Source organism: Stenella coeruleoalba (assembly GCF_951394435.1).
Source record: "Stenella coeruleoalba genome assembly, chromosome: 6".
NCBI classification, from domain to species: Eukaryota; Metazoa; Chordata; class Mammalia; order Artiodactyla; family Delphinidae; genus Stenella; species Stenella coeruleoalba.
This window is the reverse complement of record NC_137151.1, coordinates 77,971,047-77,988,130: the sequence shown is the minus strand read 5'-3', so window position 1 is coordinate 77,988,130 and position 17,084 is coordinate 77,971,047. Positions and strand designations below refer to the sequence as shown.

The window sequence follows — 17,084 nt, the reverse complement described above, 5'->3', positions numbered from 1 at the left end:
TGATTGATTCAGTTCAAAAATCCTGAAACTTATGTGATGTCTTAGCATACTGACATCCTGTCTGTGGAATTATATTTAAATATATGTAAACATTTAGAACCAGACAGTCTCCATATATCGAGTGAGCATATGGTACATATGGTACAGATAAGTTTAATGGCATCATGAAACTGATTGTCTTTTTGTTACGCCTTTTTTTTTGTCTGTGCCACACGGCTTGCAAGATCTTAGTTCCCTGACCAGGGATTGAACCTGGGCCCACAGCAGTGAAAGCCCTGCATCCTAACCACTGGACTGCCCGGGAATTCCCTTGTTATGCAAATTTTTGTTAAATTTACCATTTAAGAATCTCTGTATTTAAAGTTGAAAAGTTTTAATTTTTTATTAAATCGTGAGTGATTGATCCAACTTAAAATGTGAATTATTATAGTAATTACAAGTCAGACCACAAGTATAAAAGCTCATTATTTATACAGGTCAGTGATTACAGAATTAGTGTATTTTGGACATTTCCCTAAAGAACACAAAAATCTTAGCGTACTTAATTTAGAAGTTGAAGTTCTTGGTCTAAGTGGTTTTAGCCAGGTTGTCAGGAAGATAATTTTTCTTTAACATTTTAGGAATTTTGAGTTTTTGCGTTTAGTAGTAAGGAAATTAGCATATATTTATTAGTGTTTATTTTTTAGATGGTACCTTCAAACTGTTTGATGTTGGTGTTCGGTTTCTTTTATTTAAATGTTTTTAATTCGGAAAAAAAAGTGTTTTTTTAAAAATGGTGAGTAAAAATCACCCATAATTCTGTTCCTTAAAATGATTTAAAGTAGTCAGATGCTTTCCTGCCCCAGTTTTCTCCACCACAAAAGCCGTATTCCCAGTCACTAGTATTGATCACTAGTATGTGTCCTTTGAGAAATTTTTTTATGCTTGCGAGATAGCATAAAAAGTCAAGTGATAAAAAGCCAGAAGTAATAGCTTTGTCAGCACTTCCAATTTTTGGAAATCACTGCTAATTATATTAGAAGTATAATTTTAATATCTCTATTGGGGGTTTAAGGAAGTGTATTTAATAAAATAAAAATCTACGTGGTAAATTTTAATTTTATTACTGGATTTTAATATAATATGAGATTTATTTTTCTAAGAATAGTTGATTGGATACTTAAGGTGCTAGAAAAGGATGTGGATAGACTTCTTCCATGTATTTCCAGTTTGAAGGCCAGTTTTTCTTGTTGATAATAAGACATTTTTAATTGACTAGTATTTGACTAACTTATTTTTACTGTTATTGACCAAATTAAGATTAACATATTTCCTTTTTTTTTCTTTTTGCTCATAGCTATAATAAGCGTATTAATGACATAAGAGAATGCAAAGAGGCAGCTGTGTCACATGCGTAAGTAGTTCTAACTTACCTGTGGAACTTTTAATCAAGAATTCCTTTCTTAAAGCATTATTTTGTTGAAGTGAGTGCAGATTAATGGTGTGTAAGATATGGTCGTAGAAGTGAAGGACTTTCAACCAATGAGGAATAAGTTTATAACCTCTGTATCTGTACCAGAGTACAGTGTATTAACACCAACATCTCTGTATTGGTGCTAATGCAGACAGATTTTAAGTATTTTTGAATTGTTTTTAAAAATGCTCTAAGGAATACTATACAGAGGACTTTATTTTGGTATCATTCAGTTCTCTTACTGCCACTATGCTTTGGTGCCAATACTTTGCAAGTTACGATGATTTTTATGATACTTCATGAAAATTGACATATCTTTACACTCTCCCAAATGATATTTACTTTTCAAAGTATGTTAATCCCATACCTTTCCCAAATTTTAGTAAATATATTTTGTTAGTAAATATATAAATTAGTGTATTTAAGATGTTTGAACAACTTTTCAATTTTCTCATGAATAATTTGATATTTCATTTAATTGTTATGTATGATATACTTGTATAGAATAGTTTCTCCAGTAAGTCTAGGTAATGTAGAGATAACATTATCTGATCCATCAGTATTTCTATAAGGCAGAGAAAAGATAAGCACCATGGTCACAGGTAAAAATATAAAACCACAAGAAGTTTTAGAATTTAGGTTTAGCCTGTAAAATGGATATTGGGAATTTAAATCATCTTTATTCATTGCTAACTGTAGTATATTATTTCCCATGCATTTTTTCACTTGAATAAAGTACTTATATTATTATAAAATTATTCTCTAGTACAAATAACATACTTTGGAATGTGTTAGAATTTCTTTCCTGACCTACAGAAATACATATGATTATGACTTATTCATGTGTTAGACCCTAGGCAGATATATGGTGTCTCAGCTATCTTTTATAAAGATCTTTTAAAAGTAAGGCATTTTTATTCCCTTTATTTATTATATAAAACAGGTATAAATAGTGAGGAGTAGTAATTCTTATCCTTCATTAACACGTGCCATAGTACTCCATATTTTCTCTGGATGTTAATATTCCTTGCAGCGACCCTGAGTAGCAAAATAATCAAAACATTTGCCCACTTTCTTCTTAGCTATTACACCAGATGTGTTTATTATTGTCAGTTAAAAGAGAGCTTGTTATTAGAATTATACTGACATTGTAAAGGTACTATATATTAGGTATCATGAAAGATGTATTTTTTTGAGTCAGATGTCATCATCCCTGCTTTATAGATGAGAGGCTGAAGCTTAGAGAGATGGAACCTGAGGTCACATAGGCAAAGATTGGGTTTTAATGTGTCTTCTAAAATTAATCTGTTGTGTCACAGCTTAATTTCTGGTGTTGCATATTTCTTCTATCAATACTTAGTTTTTTGGCATATGGTGTGTGTGGTGTGTGTGTGGCCATTTATTTTTTGCAACTATCTAAATTTTAAAACTTTTTTGGAATGGTGTATGTTTTGAATAGTATGAGGAGTTGGAATTCATAGAATATTCTGTGATTTTTTTTTTCCTTGTTAATGTGTGAGAATAAATTTTTCTAATTTGTATTTTATTTTTAAGATACCTAGTACATGAATATCTATGATTATCCTTTCCTCATCTTTCTGTTTTTGAACAGTAGCACCAAATAGATTTCATCCCAGTACCTTATTGAATATAGCTTTTATTTAGTCAGTTTCTTTTTTGTTGTTTTGTTTGGGTTTTTTTGCGGTACGCGGGCCTCTCACTGTTGTGGCCTCTCCCGTTGCGGAGTACAGGCTCAGGACGCGCAGGCTCAGCGGCCATGGCTCACGGGCCCAGCTCCTCTGCGGCATGTGGGATCTTCCCGGACTGGGGCACGAACCCGTGTCCCCTGCATCGGCAGGCGGACTCTCAACCACTGCACCACCAGGGAAGCCCCTATTTAGTCAGTTTTATATATTTAATAGGAATATACCTAATAAAGGAGGATATAGATTATCAGATATTTATTAAGTTATATTTATTGATTCTATGTGGGGGTGACAAGTATACAATAGAACAGTGCTTACTTTTGAGGATTTCACAGTATAGTTTATACAGTGCTAGTCTATATGGTACTAAACTGGCAGAAATTATTCAGAAATAGACATCTGTATATTGGGAAATACTTCTTGAAGGATTGGTCTTGAAGTTTGGGTAGGATTTTGATAGCTAGAGAGAAGAAAATAAGCATGGTTAAAAACAGCACAAGAAAGGCAGGGATAAAGATGAGATTGGAAAGTCACTTAATGACAAACACATAGAAGATATTTGTAAGGGCTTCTGTTTCCTAAGAAAACTTTGGAAGTTGACCCTGAAATGATGTTATTTAATTGCCAATAATAAGTTTACAAGAAACAGATAAACTGTAATGGTGGGTGTCTTTCCCTATAGCGGTTCAATGCACAGAGAAAGACGCAAGTTTTTAAGGTCTGCACTGAAAGAATTGGCTACTGTCCTCTCTGATCAACCTGGCTTGCTAGGTCCCAAGGTAATTGATTTAATCCTTATTTCAACTACAATCAGTGTATCATATTAAAATTAAAAAAAATTTTTTCTTCTCTCTCTGTGAAATTTTACAAAACTTTGAGTCAGGGACTACATAAGTGTATTTTATATTTAGCTGAGAGTGGATTTGCTGACTTGGCACTCGTAAATCAGACCTTCCTGCATTTTCCTCACATCTTGCTTATGTGCATGCTTTCCTTGATACATTGAAGTTTTCCTCTGTTTTCTCATTTCTGTCTTTTAAAGTTGGTATTATCAGTTTTGCTAATGACTTTTCACTTGGAGAAAGATTATGAATACGTTTTGTTTTTAATCTTTGCATGAGAGTAAATAATGTTATTATTATTTTTTTAATATCTATCAGGCACTTTTTGTTTTTATGGCATTATCCTTTGCCCGTGATGAAATTATCTGGCTACTTCGTCATGCAGATAACATGCCAAAGAAGAGTGCAGATGACTTTATAGATAAGTAAGTTTAGCAACATTTAAAAAGTATAATATTTGTATATTTTGATTTATGGGCTATGGAATTTGGGGACTAAAGTAACATTATTTTTAAAAACTTTTTTTAAGGCTTTTCATATTTGTCGTAATGGAGGGAGTATTTATAATATATCGTTAGGTGATATGAATTACAATGCAAAGTCAACTTTAGCTTAGAATTAGGGCTTTAAATGTTTTCTCTTTAGTACTCTAGGTGGTCATAGAATTCTTGTTTGTTTTCTTGCTATAGTATAGTATTTCTTATGGAATTCATGTTTCAAAACTATGTACTACACAAAAATTTGAATAAGAATCCTAATGGAGTTGCAACTGTGTCATTTGTAATATCTTTCTCTCATTTTAGTCCACGGTCCCTCAATACAAGTTAGGTAAATGAATCAGAGAAATAAGAGCATACAGAAAAATCTTACTTCTCCCTAATACTGTAATCTTCTTTCATTTATGATTTTTTAATGATGTATTTATGAGATGTCCTCATTTTATTTTTATTTTGTATTTTCCTTTATCAGTCTTTTATTCTTAGCTTTTTTTTGCTTTCCATGATTTATTTATATGAAATAATATAAAAAGAAATTAGTTGACATTAAATATTTAACAGTGCTTTTTCTAAGGAAAAAACTTAATGTAGCAATATCAAAGGCATTTCATATTTTCCTTGATAACAGTGAATTTAATTTTTGAAATATTTTTCTTGAATTTTTTTAAAAAGGCACATTGCTGAATTAATATTTTACATGGAAGAGCTTAGAGCACATGTGAGGAAATACGGACCTGTAATGCAGAGGTATTACGTGCAGTACCTTTCTGGCTTTGATGCTGTTGTCCTCAATGAACTTGTGCAGGTAAAAAATTATGTCATATTCTCCCTTTTGTTCCTTATTTCCCTCCTCTCTAATAACTGATTTATTTGCTCAGTAAACATTTACGAAAGTAATCTTTTGCCAAGTGGTGAAGATACAAATGTAAGTAAGTCATGGTCATATTTTGTTAAGGGGATCATCATCTAGAGGGGCAAAAACATTTTGTTGTAGTTCAGTGTGATGGGCATTATGCTTACGTGTGTATAAAACTCATAGTGAACACATGCAGGGAATAATTCTTTATCTTGGGGGTGGAGAGGTACAGTAACCAAATTATAGAGGGTCTTGCAAAAGAGGAGGTTAGTCATAAATCAGATTTAATACTTAGGAAGATCACCCTGACTCAGTGTTGGTGATAGATTGCCTGGGGCCAAGTGAGGATGCAGAGAGATCAGAAGAAAAATTACTGTAGTAGGCTAAGTGAGAGCTGCTGAGAGCCTGAACTTGGGCAGTGGCTATGGAGATCAAGAAGAGTTCATGGAGACATTATAATTGATAATTAAGTATTAGAGGAAAACAGAAGATAAATCTTTTTGCATAGTGTGTTAGAGAATGGCGAGTAAAAAAAAAAATTCATCTAGATGTCATAGTTTAATAAAATGTCCTAATTTTATTTTCAGTTTGCATTTTCTTCTATTGATTTTTAGTCTTAGCTTTTTTCATTTTTTTGCTTTCCATAATTTCTTGATTCAGTCTTTTTAATCTTAATATAGATTTATTTTTATGCCAAATAAATTGACTTTAAGGAAAATAATATTTCAGTGTTTTCATTTTAAAAAATCAAATGTCTATAAACTACTATAAGCTAACATGGTACAGAGGAAGAGCATCACGAATTATCTTTATATTAAGACTACTCTAAAACTACTCGTTTTCCACATAAATAACCATACTTTGATATCCGAATTTTCTTTCAAACCTACCTAAAAATGCAAATTAAAAAAAAATTGTTCATGTAATTGTTTACCCTGGATTATATACAGTTTATAGTTTACTATCCTAAACTAGTTTATTTCTTTTATCCACTAGATGGAGCTCATATGCTTCCTTTAATAATGTCTATTAAAAGGGGGGATAGAAAAGCTGATTTTATGCTTAGAGTGTTATTGCTTTGCTGCAGTTTTTTTTGGAATACTTATTACTTACCAGATAAACCAAAGTCTACTGTGCTATCACAATCTAAAAAAGTAAACCAGACTCTTGGTTTCATGGCATTTTGAAACTTACTGTGACTAGTTGGATATTTATTAATATATTTTACAGATTTATGTTAAAGTGTTAGAATTTTTAAGTCACTCCATGTCTTTTGGTGTCTTTTATATAAATTGGATTTTAACAATACTGAGAGAATTAATTTTTTATTTTTTTCTGGGATTATAGTAATAGTAGTAGCAGCAGCAATAATAATACTAATATTAATAATTGGCAAATTTATTGATAGTATATTACTTCTCTACAACAACTTTGTGACGGTAGGTATAGTGAAGAAAAAAGACCTTATGTAACTTGATCAGTATTGCACAGTTCATGAGTAATAGAGCCACTATTTGAACTCAAGTCTTAACTCAAATGTCTGAGCTTTTTACCACCCACTTCTGTTGTAAAGTATATGCATAGTGTTTTTAACCATTTGTTAGGATTTAAATTTAGAACTAAGATTAACCTGTTAAAATAGTTCATTGTAATAGGTATTAAATTTTTTTAAATTGTAAAATATACATATCATAAAAGTTACCATTTTAACCATTTTTAAGTGTATAGTATAGGACATTGTGTACATTTACATTGTTGTATAAGTCTAAATGTTTTGAAAATTATTTATGCTTTTTGTGAGCTAAGCATCCACTTTTTAAAAAGTTAATCATTTAGCATCTACTTTACATGCAGTTATCAAATATTCACTTTTTTTAGCCAGTTTGAGAGGGATTTTTTTTTGGCCGTAATTTTGTTGAGGTAAAATTTATGTATGATAAAAATCATCCATTTTTAGTGTACTGTTTGAATTTGGGCAACTGTATACATTCATGTAACATTACCAGTCAAGATGTAGAGCATTTCCAACACTAAAAGTTTTCTTCTGCACCTTTGTAGTTGATTCCCTCTCTAGACCCCCAGCAACCCCTTGTCTGCTCTTTGTCACCTTTTGCCTTGTAAAAAAGTTTTTCCTATAAATGAAATTGTCATGATATAATTTCTTGTTTTTCATTTCTTTCAATTAGCATAATGTTTCTGAGATTCATCCATGTTATTGTGTGTATCAACCTTCCATTCCAGAAAGGAATGTTTATTGCAGAAAAATATTCCATATTATGGATATGCAAGTTTGTTTATCCATCTACCAGTTGATGGACCTATGAGTTTCTTCCCAGCTAGATGTTTTTATCATTATTTTTTGATTTTCAGAATCTTTCTGTTTGCCCTGAAGATGAATCAATCATCATGTCCTCTTTTGTGAACACTATGACTTCTCTAAGTGTAAAACAAGGTAATAAGTCTTTTAAATAAAAACATTTTCTTGTAATCAGGTTTCAAATTAGATTATTAAGGAGAGGATTTAGCAGTTAGTTTTTACAGAATTACTTATCTTATTTTGGGACATATTTAACCTGTTCTCTTTTGTTTTAACTTTGTTCATTCTGAAGCAAAGGTTTCCAGAATGGATGTGTGATGATTATAAAATCATAAGAAGTATAGCTTAACATTTCTTATTATTCAGCAGGGGGAAGAAAGCATTTTGTAATATAAAAAAATAATAAAGAAAAATGAGCACTCCACATCGTAACAAAGTGCATATTTGGTCCAAGCATTACCTATGACAGTAATGGATACCACTAATAAAATGGTTAATCTGGGCAGGCACTTTATATGTATTATCCTATTTAATCCTCATCAGTGTTAAAAAGCTGTTACTACTTTTATTTGACAGATTTGGAAACTTAAGGTTTAAGGGTTAACCGCCCAATTATTTAACATGGTTTGCCCACACTCTAACAGATGTTAACTACTACAGTAGGATCTTAAGTTCAGGTCTGTCCATCTCAAAAGTTGATGTCATATAATAGACTGCCTCTCCATTAGTTGAATACTCTATTCCAGTAGACTGATATGATGTTCTAGTTTTACAATCTTTAAGTAAAAGGTATCAGAAACCTTGAAAATTTCTGAGTAATAAATTTATTTAGTTTTATTAACCTATCACACTTAAGTAATGAATCTACTGTAACCTTGCCTGGTTGTGTTTGGTTTATATAAAGTTATTTTGTGGGACTTCAGCATGCTATCCAAAGTTTCTATTTGCAGGATTCCTCATGCTCTATTTTAGGTCCTTTAAATTGACATGTAAGCAAACTGAGAGTCACAGGGTTTAGGAGAGAAGTCTGTACTTTACACTTCTCTTAGCATAACTGCCTCCTTTATCATCATCTTTATAGGATATGAGAATTATTTCACTCTTACCTATTATTTTTAAATTGCAAAATAAACATAATATGAAATTTACTATCTTATCATTTTTAAGTGTACAGTTCAGTAGTGTTAAGTATACTCACATAGTTGTGTAATAAATAATCAGAACCTTTCATCTTGTAAAACTAAAACTCTAAAAAATAACAATTCCCCATTTTCCTTTCCCTCCAGCCCCTGGATCCACTATTCTACTTTATGTTTCTATGAGTTCGACTATTCTAGATACTTCACATAACTGAATTGTACAGTATTTGTCTTTTTTGTCACTAACTTATTTTACTTAGCATAATGTCCTCAACATTTGATCCATGTTGTAGTATGTGGCAGAATTTATTCCCTTTTTAAGGCTAAATAATGTGCCATTGTGTGTTTATATCACATTTTGTTTATCCATTCATCTGTTGATGGACTTTTTTTTTTTTTTTTAAGATGTTGGGGGTAGGAGTTTATTAATTTATTTATTTATTTTTGCTGTGTTGGGTCTTTGTTTCTGTGCGAGGGCTTTCTCTAGTTGTGGCAAGCGGGGGCCACTCCTCATCACGGTGCGTGGGCCTCTCACTATTGCGGCCTCTCTCATTGTGGAGCACAGACTCCAGATGCGCAGGCTCAGCAGTTGTGGCTCATGGGCCTAGTTGCTCCGCGGCATGTGGGATCCTCCCAGACCAGGGTGCGAACCTGTGTCCCCTGCATTAACAGGCAGATTCTCAACCACTGCGCCACCAGGGAAGCCCCTGTTGATGGACTTTTTGGTACTTCCACCTTTTGACTGTTGTGAATAATGCTGCTATAAACATTCGTGTACACATATCTTCAAGACCTTGCTTTATTCTTTTGTATATATGTCCAGAAGTGGAATTGTCTTAGCTCTTAAATTTTAAAATGTGATTATAGGTTTGTATAATTACATTATTACAAATTATATTAATTACAACTTAATTACATTAATTTGGTTTGTAATCTTTTTTCTATTATTGTAGTTGAAGACGGGGAAGTATTTGATTTCAGAGGAATGAGATTAGATTGGTTTAGATTACAGGTAAGAATAATTTTCATTGTCATTCTGTTTTGTTATTGAATACCTTAGTTAACATGAAAACATAACTTAATATGAAAAAGATATTCATTATATACCTATTGAAAAGACTCCTTTTGTATAACTAACATAGTCTACTTCATGAAAGAAACTTTTTTTTATTGAGGTATAATTAACATGAAAGGTTCTGTTAGTTTCAGGTATACAACATAATGATTCAATATATAAGTATATTTTGAAATGATCACAGTAAGTCTAGTTAATATCCGTTACCACATGTAGTTACAAAGCTTATTTTTTCTTGTGATGAGAACTTTTAGGATTTACTCTCCTAGCAACTTTCAAATATATAATACAGTGTTATTAACTATAGCCACCATCCTGTACATTACATACCCAGGACTTACTTATTTTGTAACTGGAAGTTTATATCTTTTGACTACCTTCACCCATTTCACCTACCCCTGACTCCCTGCCTCTGGCAACCACCAATCTGTTGTCTGTACCTGCAAGTTTGGTTTTTTCTTTTGTTCATTTTGTTTTGTTTTTTTGTTATTTTATATTCCACATATAAGTAAGATCATATGGTATTTGTCTTTCTCTGTCTGACTTCTTTCACTTAGCACAATGCCTTCAAGGTCCATCCATGTTGTCACAAATAGCAGGATTTCCTGCCTTTTTCATGGCTGAATAATATTCCTGTGTGTGTGTGTGTCCCACAACTTTTTTTATCCATTCATCCATCAGTGGACACTTAGGTTGTTTCCATGTTGTGAATATTGTAAATGATGCTTCAGTGAACAAAGGAGTGTAGATATCTTTTTGCATTAGTGTTCTCATTTTCTTCAGGTAAATACCCAGACATGGAATTGTTAGATCATATGTTAGTTCTATTTTCAATTTTTTCAGGAACCTCCATACTGTTTTCCATAATAGCTGCACCCATTCCCATTCCCACCAATGATGCACATGGATTTCCTTTTCTCCACATCCTCACCAACACTTGTTATTTATTGTCTTTTTTATAATAACCATTGTAACAGGTGTGAGTTGATGATTAGTAATGTTGAGCATCTTTTTATGTACCTGTTGGCCATCTGTATGTCTTCTTTGGGAAAAGCCCTATTCAGATCCTCTGCACTTTTTTAATTGATTTGTTTTGGTTTTTTGCTATTGAGTTCTATATATAGAAGACATAATTTGTATTAGTTGTTAAATTTGGATAAATATATTTCTCACTTATACCAATATAAAAGTTTTGATTACAGTATCATATTTTTTACATAACTAGGTTTTTGGGCCACGTAGTCTTTGTTATAACTACTCTGCCATTGTAGTGTGAGAGCAGCTTTATTTAATATGTAAACAAATGGGCATAGTTGCGTTTCAATAAAACTATTTATAAAAGCAGGCAGCTGGCTCACAGACCATAGTTTACCATCCCCTGATCTAGTGCTAAAAGCTTCATTTTTATGAAATGCAGAAATAAATATTAGACTTAAAAAGTTTTTATTCAATATATAACCATCACATAAATAGTTTTTAAGGACTTTTTAAAATTCGAGCCTGAAATTTTGTATGTACTGTAAATTTAATGATAGAATTTAATTGCCCCTTAAATATTTCTAGTAATTATGGGGAAACTGTGGCATGGTATTTTCAATAACTGTATATTTAAAAATAATAATAATATGTTCTCATTATAAAAAGTCAAAGTATCCAGAGGTAAAGTAGAAAAGGAAAATTCGCACTTTTCCCAGTTTCATTCCCCAGAAATATTAACTCTTAATAATTGGCCTATGCAGTATCCTTTTAGATGTTCAAACCTATAAATGAGGTTATACTGTATACTGTTCTGCAACATAAAAAAATTTTAAAGTGTTTTAATTAAAAGTGAAAATATAAGCACCATGTGTTTGAGGAAGAGATTTTTAGATGAATACAGTCTCAGGAAGGACTCATAGAAAGAGCATAGTTTTCTGGCAGTCTGCTTAGTTCCCTGAGGTGCTTTTGCTTTTGTTAGGTTCTTTCCTTCCAGTGTCAAAATATATAGGTACTTTTGTGTCTGTTGATCTGTGTTCTACAACAGCATATTTTTAGAAATTAAGATTTTATAAATTAAGCCACAGTTTTAAGTAACTTGCCTGAGATTACAGAGCTGGTTAGTGGGAGATCAGGGGAAGAATACTTGAGATACCACCATCCCCAAATGTTTAATGTGTATATATTATAGGTTATTTTCTTCCAGTTAAAAATAAAGTTTAGAAATTAACATTTTCTTGTTTTAAAAAATGCTCTGGGGCTTCCCTGGTGGCGCAGTGGTAGAGAATCTGCCTGCCGGTGCAGGGGACACGGGTTCGTGCCCCGGTCCGGGAAGATCCCACATGCCGTGGAGCGGCTGGGCCCGTGAGCCATGGCCACTGAGCCTGTGCGTCCGGAGCCTGTGCTCCACAATGGGAGAGGCCACAACAGTGAGAGGCCCATGTACCGCAAAAAAAAAACCCCCAAAAAAAAAAAACCTCTGAAACAATACATAAGCAGTGCTTATAAAATGAATGAAAATAGAAGTGGAATTACTTTGCCAAAGGATATATACATCAAAAATTTTAAAAGTCATTGTCACAAAGTTTGAACTGCTTTCAGTCTCTTACTCTTAGTTTGTGGGAGTGCCTAAACCAACATTTAGGTTCAGAGAATTTTAGAGATTTAGATGCATTTCAAATATACCCTTATTAAATACTTCCAGGATTCTTAATCTTATTCATTTGAAAAATTTACTTGAGAATTTTACCTTTGTCCAGTGCAGTCATACAGCAGAATATAAAGCATCTGAGTGAGCATTAGAGATATAGAATTGATATATCCCTCTGTGAGATTTTTTAATTTTACTTAGCTTATAAATGCAACACTGTAATGACATTGCTATCTCTCTTCACATAGTCTTCCTTCTTTGTTTATCTGTGTATCCAAATTTCTTCTTTTTTTTTTTTGTGGTACGCGGTTCTCTCACTGTTGTGGCCTCTCCTGCTGCGGTGCACAGGCTCCAGACGCGCAGGCTCAGCGGCCATGGCCCACAGGCCTAGCCGCTCCACGGCATGTGGGACCTTCCCGGACCGGGGCACGAACCTGTGTCCCCTGCATTGGCAGGTGGACTCTCAACCACTGAGGCACCAGGGAAGCCCAAATTTCTTCTTTTTATAAGGACGCTGATCATATTGGATTAGGGTCCACTTTAATGACCTCATTTTAACTTGATTACCTCTATAAAGACTCTTTACATTCTATGGTATTAGGGATTATAATTTTGGGGGACATAATTTAAACCGTAACATTGCTCTTAACCAGGATTGTGACATACAGTCACTCAACCCCTTTCTGTTGCATAATAGGTTCTTATTTTTTAGTGATAATAGGTCAGAACATACCAAGGAAGAAATAATGGGACATAAAACTGAGCCAGAGAAGTCTTAACTAGGAAAAGGGGGCAGAAGTGCGAGGTGGGTGGCAGTGTCCAGAATCTAGGAGGTTTGCAGAGATTATTAAGAGCAGGTCAACAATGAGGGTTCTAAGACTACAGACTAGACCATAGGATGCAGGATATAAAATATTGACAGTAGTATTATATAATCTGTAGAAGAGTACAAATCCTCTTTTGGGTATTTTATAAATCTGGCTATGAAGACAAGGCATAAAACATGAAAAATTAAATAGCAGTTTAAAAATCTAAAAGCTTAAGTTGAAATATGCCACCAACAGAGTATGATTAACAATTAATTATAGTTTTCTTAGGAAGGAGAAAGTTTTATTCAAGTTGGAATTGCTAGTAATGGCTTTATAGAGAAAGCAACGTTTTAACCCAGACATTGAAAGATAGGTAGAATTTGAATAGGAACATAGCTTACACAGGAAAGGGCAAGTAAAGAAACTTTTTAGTGTAAAGTATTACTACAAGAAGGAAAATATCAATATCTTCACAAAAGATATGAATGATCTGCATTTGATCAGTGATCTGGTAGAAGGACAAGAGTTATTAGGTATAAGCATATGGCCAGAGAGAGATGTCCTGAGCTCTATAGATATCACTTCTTGAGTAGAGCAGGGCTAGAAGGATAAGCATTTGGGGGAATGTTATAATATGCTTTGTGCCTTCACTGGAGTCTTTGTAGTCTTAAAAGAAGAGTTCTCCTTCTCTACATGTATTCTCTGCCATTTTTTTCTGCTTCCTAAGGCACCTCATTCCACTGTGTCTCATTAGTCCCTTAAGCATCTTCAGTCACTCTTTCTTTTAGCTTCTTCTCTTCTGCCTTCTAATTTACGTGGGTTGTTCAAATCTTAGACTTTTATTTAAACCAATTCTTTTTTAGTAATGTATGTTTCTTCTTCCATTGTTGTCAGGCATTTCAAATGAGTGTTTTAAATCAAATTATCTCATTTTGTCACCATCTATTTCATCTGAATTTATTTTCACAGTGATATTTTAATTCAGAATTTTTAAAATGAGGCTCAGTTAATGGAAGTCTTTATTGAACTCATGGCCACTACTGGTTTCTCTTTATACTTTAAATCTGATGAAAAGTAAATTAAACTTCCGTTAGACTGAGTTTGTGATGAATGTCCAGAATATATCTTGCCATTAGAGTACTGCCATCATATTCCTCATTCTCTTCCCTTTACTGGCAGACACAAACAACAAATATAAAACTCTGCTTTGTGATGTGCCTGCCTCAGTGAATGGTAATTTCCTCCATGTAGAAGCTGAGATTTCCCATTGTAGAAGCTGAGGTTTGATTTTTATCCTACTTAAAAGGCAATAATTATTTAGTCTCTTAATATTTCATGTGTACTAGCAGAAGACATGGGGGTCTTGGATCAGAGACAAAGGACTTAATTCACTGCACAGGAAGTGGCATGAACATCAGTATATATACATCATTTTTCCCTTGCTTCCGTGTCTCATGTGGGTAGTACAGAGAGACCCAGATGAATGCTATGCATTGGTCATGTCTTGCAGCTAAGGAGGACTGAGTTTGAGGAACCCTCTGTTTTGTCATCAACAGTAAGCATACTTGCTCTTTGTTCCAGAGGGACACATTTCTTTATTTCTCAAGTTTGGTAGATGCAAGTATAATCCCCAGAAATGGCCTGGATAGTGAGTGGTCTGGGCCTTGCGTTTTTGGCATATCCAGCAGGGTGTGTAGGCACACATATGAGATTTATGAAGGAATGTCTCCCTAAAGCCAGAACCCTGGCCATCATCCATAATTCTCTGTTGCCTCTCACATCTAGTCATTCCCAGATTAAACACTTTTGAATTGTACGACCCTAGACCATAGCATAATCCTGTCTGGATTATTGCCACCACTTCATCCTAACAGATCTCTGCCTCCTGTTCCCTTTCTGCCCACCCCTCTCTGTTTCCCCTTCCACAAAGAATAATCTTTCTAAACAATAATTAGCTATCACAGAGAACCTTCGGTGGTTCACCAAAAAGTTTAAATTCTTTAACATGATTTTCAAGGGTCTGCAGGATCTGGGTGAATCTTTTCTTTTACCATTTCCTTTCTCTTCCTTGCACTCTAACCACAGCCATAGTGAGCAGTGTTTTGTTCTGTAGGCACCCCTCCTATTCTTGTTCTCCACCCTTCTGAAATGTCCGCCATCTGTGGGCAGGTTTCGCTTTCTGTGAGTTGGTACCTCTTTAGTGGAATTTCTTTCCCTCACAACCTATCCTGATGGTTTCGGTTAAAACCTATTGCCTTTTTGGTCAACGTACACTAATTTTACCATCTTCACAGTGGTTTTCTAGAATCCATCAGTTAATACAATGTGTTATGTTATCCAGTTTTTAATGATTCAGTATAATCTAAAACCTCCCTGAATCAACATGTGCAATACCTACTTTCATCTTATTGTTTCCTATATATGTTTTCTCTTGAAATAGATTGAAAACCTCTTTTGGTAGGGACACTGTGACAATTCATTGTTTTATACTTTTGATGTTGTAACTTCACTTATTTTGGGCATTCAAGATGAATGACCCATGTATTAGATTCTGTTTTATGGACAGTATTTCAGTTTATTTAAAGAAATTCTTGATAGGAATTTCAAGTTTGGGTCACTGTAGACAATTTTTAAAAGGTGATGTTGCTCATAATAAACTTTAAGTATTTTTCAGTAGTGGGTGTTTTTCTTTTTTCTTTCCCCCCTGTAGACTTGGTCTATACCTAAAGTCATTACCTAAACTACTTTTGTTTTTTGCTTTACTTTTACAGGCATATACTAGTGTCTCTAAGGCTTCACTTAGTCTTTCAGATCACAGAGAACTTGGAAAGATGATGAATACAATAATTTTTCACACAAAAATGGTAGATTCCCTGGTGGAAATGTTGGTGGAAACATCAGATCTCTCCATATTTTGGTATGTTGTAATTTTCTTTAAATCAGAATTTGAAATTTTTATTATCCAAAGGTATATTTCTTGATTATTTATGTTAGTGTGGTGCTTAATACAGTTCAGTAATAGACTCTTAAGAATAAATGGAATAGTGGACAACTTGCCAATAAAATGAAGTTTACCAAGTTGGGATTTTATATCTATTTTTCTCTATAAGAGCAACTCTTACTGATGTGAATTTATTTTTTACACTTTCTTTGAGGAGGTGAAAACAGTCACTTCAGATTGTGTCATTAGACTAAAGGAAAAAAGTTTTGGGTCAGGGTTAAATAGAGCAAACATTGGAAATTAAATAGCACATAATTTCACTCTGCAGTATTAAGTTAGACATTTATATTATGATGATGTGGTGACTATTCCCTCCATTGTGCTCCACTCTCCTTTGCTTCTATCATATAGCTCTTTTGTTATACTTAGTACTTTACAACTCTTCTTCTCCCCCACATAATGTGGTTCTTTTTAAAATTTATTTATTTATTTTTGGCTGCATTGGGTCTTTGTTGCTGTGCGTGGGCTTTCTCTAGTTGGGGCAAGCAGGGGCTACTCCTCGTTATGGTGCGTGGGCTTTCCATTGCGGTGGCTTCTCTCGTTACGGAGCATGTGCTCTAGGTGCGCGGGCTTCAGTAGTTGTGACACACGGGCTCAGTAGTTGTGGCGCATGGGCTTAGTTGCTCCACAGCATGTGGGATCCTCCCAGACCAGGGCTTGAACCCGTGTCCGCAGCATTGGCAGGCGGATTCTTAACCACTGCGCCACCAGGGAAGCCCCATAATATGGTTCTTGAAGAAGGTCATGTTTTTGTTTCCTTAAT

The 17,084-nt window shown here is 33.8% G+C and overlaps 1 protein-coding gene across 1 annotated transcript in view; it reads left to right on the top strand.

Moving 5' to 3' along the window:
* NCKAP1 (NCK associated protein 1) overlaps window positions 1-17,084 on the top strand; it is a 99,563-nt gene that overhangs the window by 45,670 nt on the left and 36,809 nt on the right. The window contains exons 10-16 of the mRNA XM_079924861.1: window positions 1,337-1,393; window positions 3,842-3,938; window positions 4,320-4,426; window positions 5,171-5,303; window positions 7,725-7,806; window positions 9,764-9,822; window positions 16,092-16,237. Coding sequence (XP_079780987.1) covers window positions 1,337-1,393; window positions 3,842-3,938; window positions 4,320-4,426; window positions 5,171-5,303; window positions 7,725-7,806; window positions 9,764-9,822; window positions 16,092-16,237 — 681 coding nt within the window. The remainder of the gene's footprint in view (window positions 1-1,336; window positions 1,394-3,841; window positions 3,939-4,319; window positions 4,427-5,170; window positions 5,304-7,724; window positions 7,807-9,763; window positions 9,823-16,091; window positions 16,238-17,084) is intronic.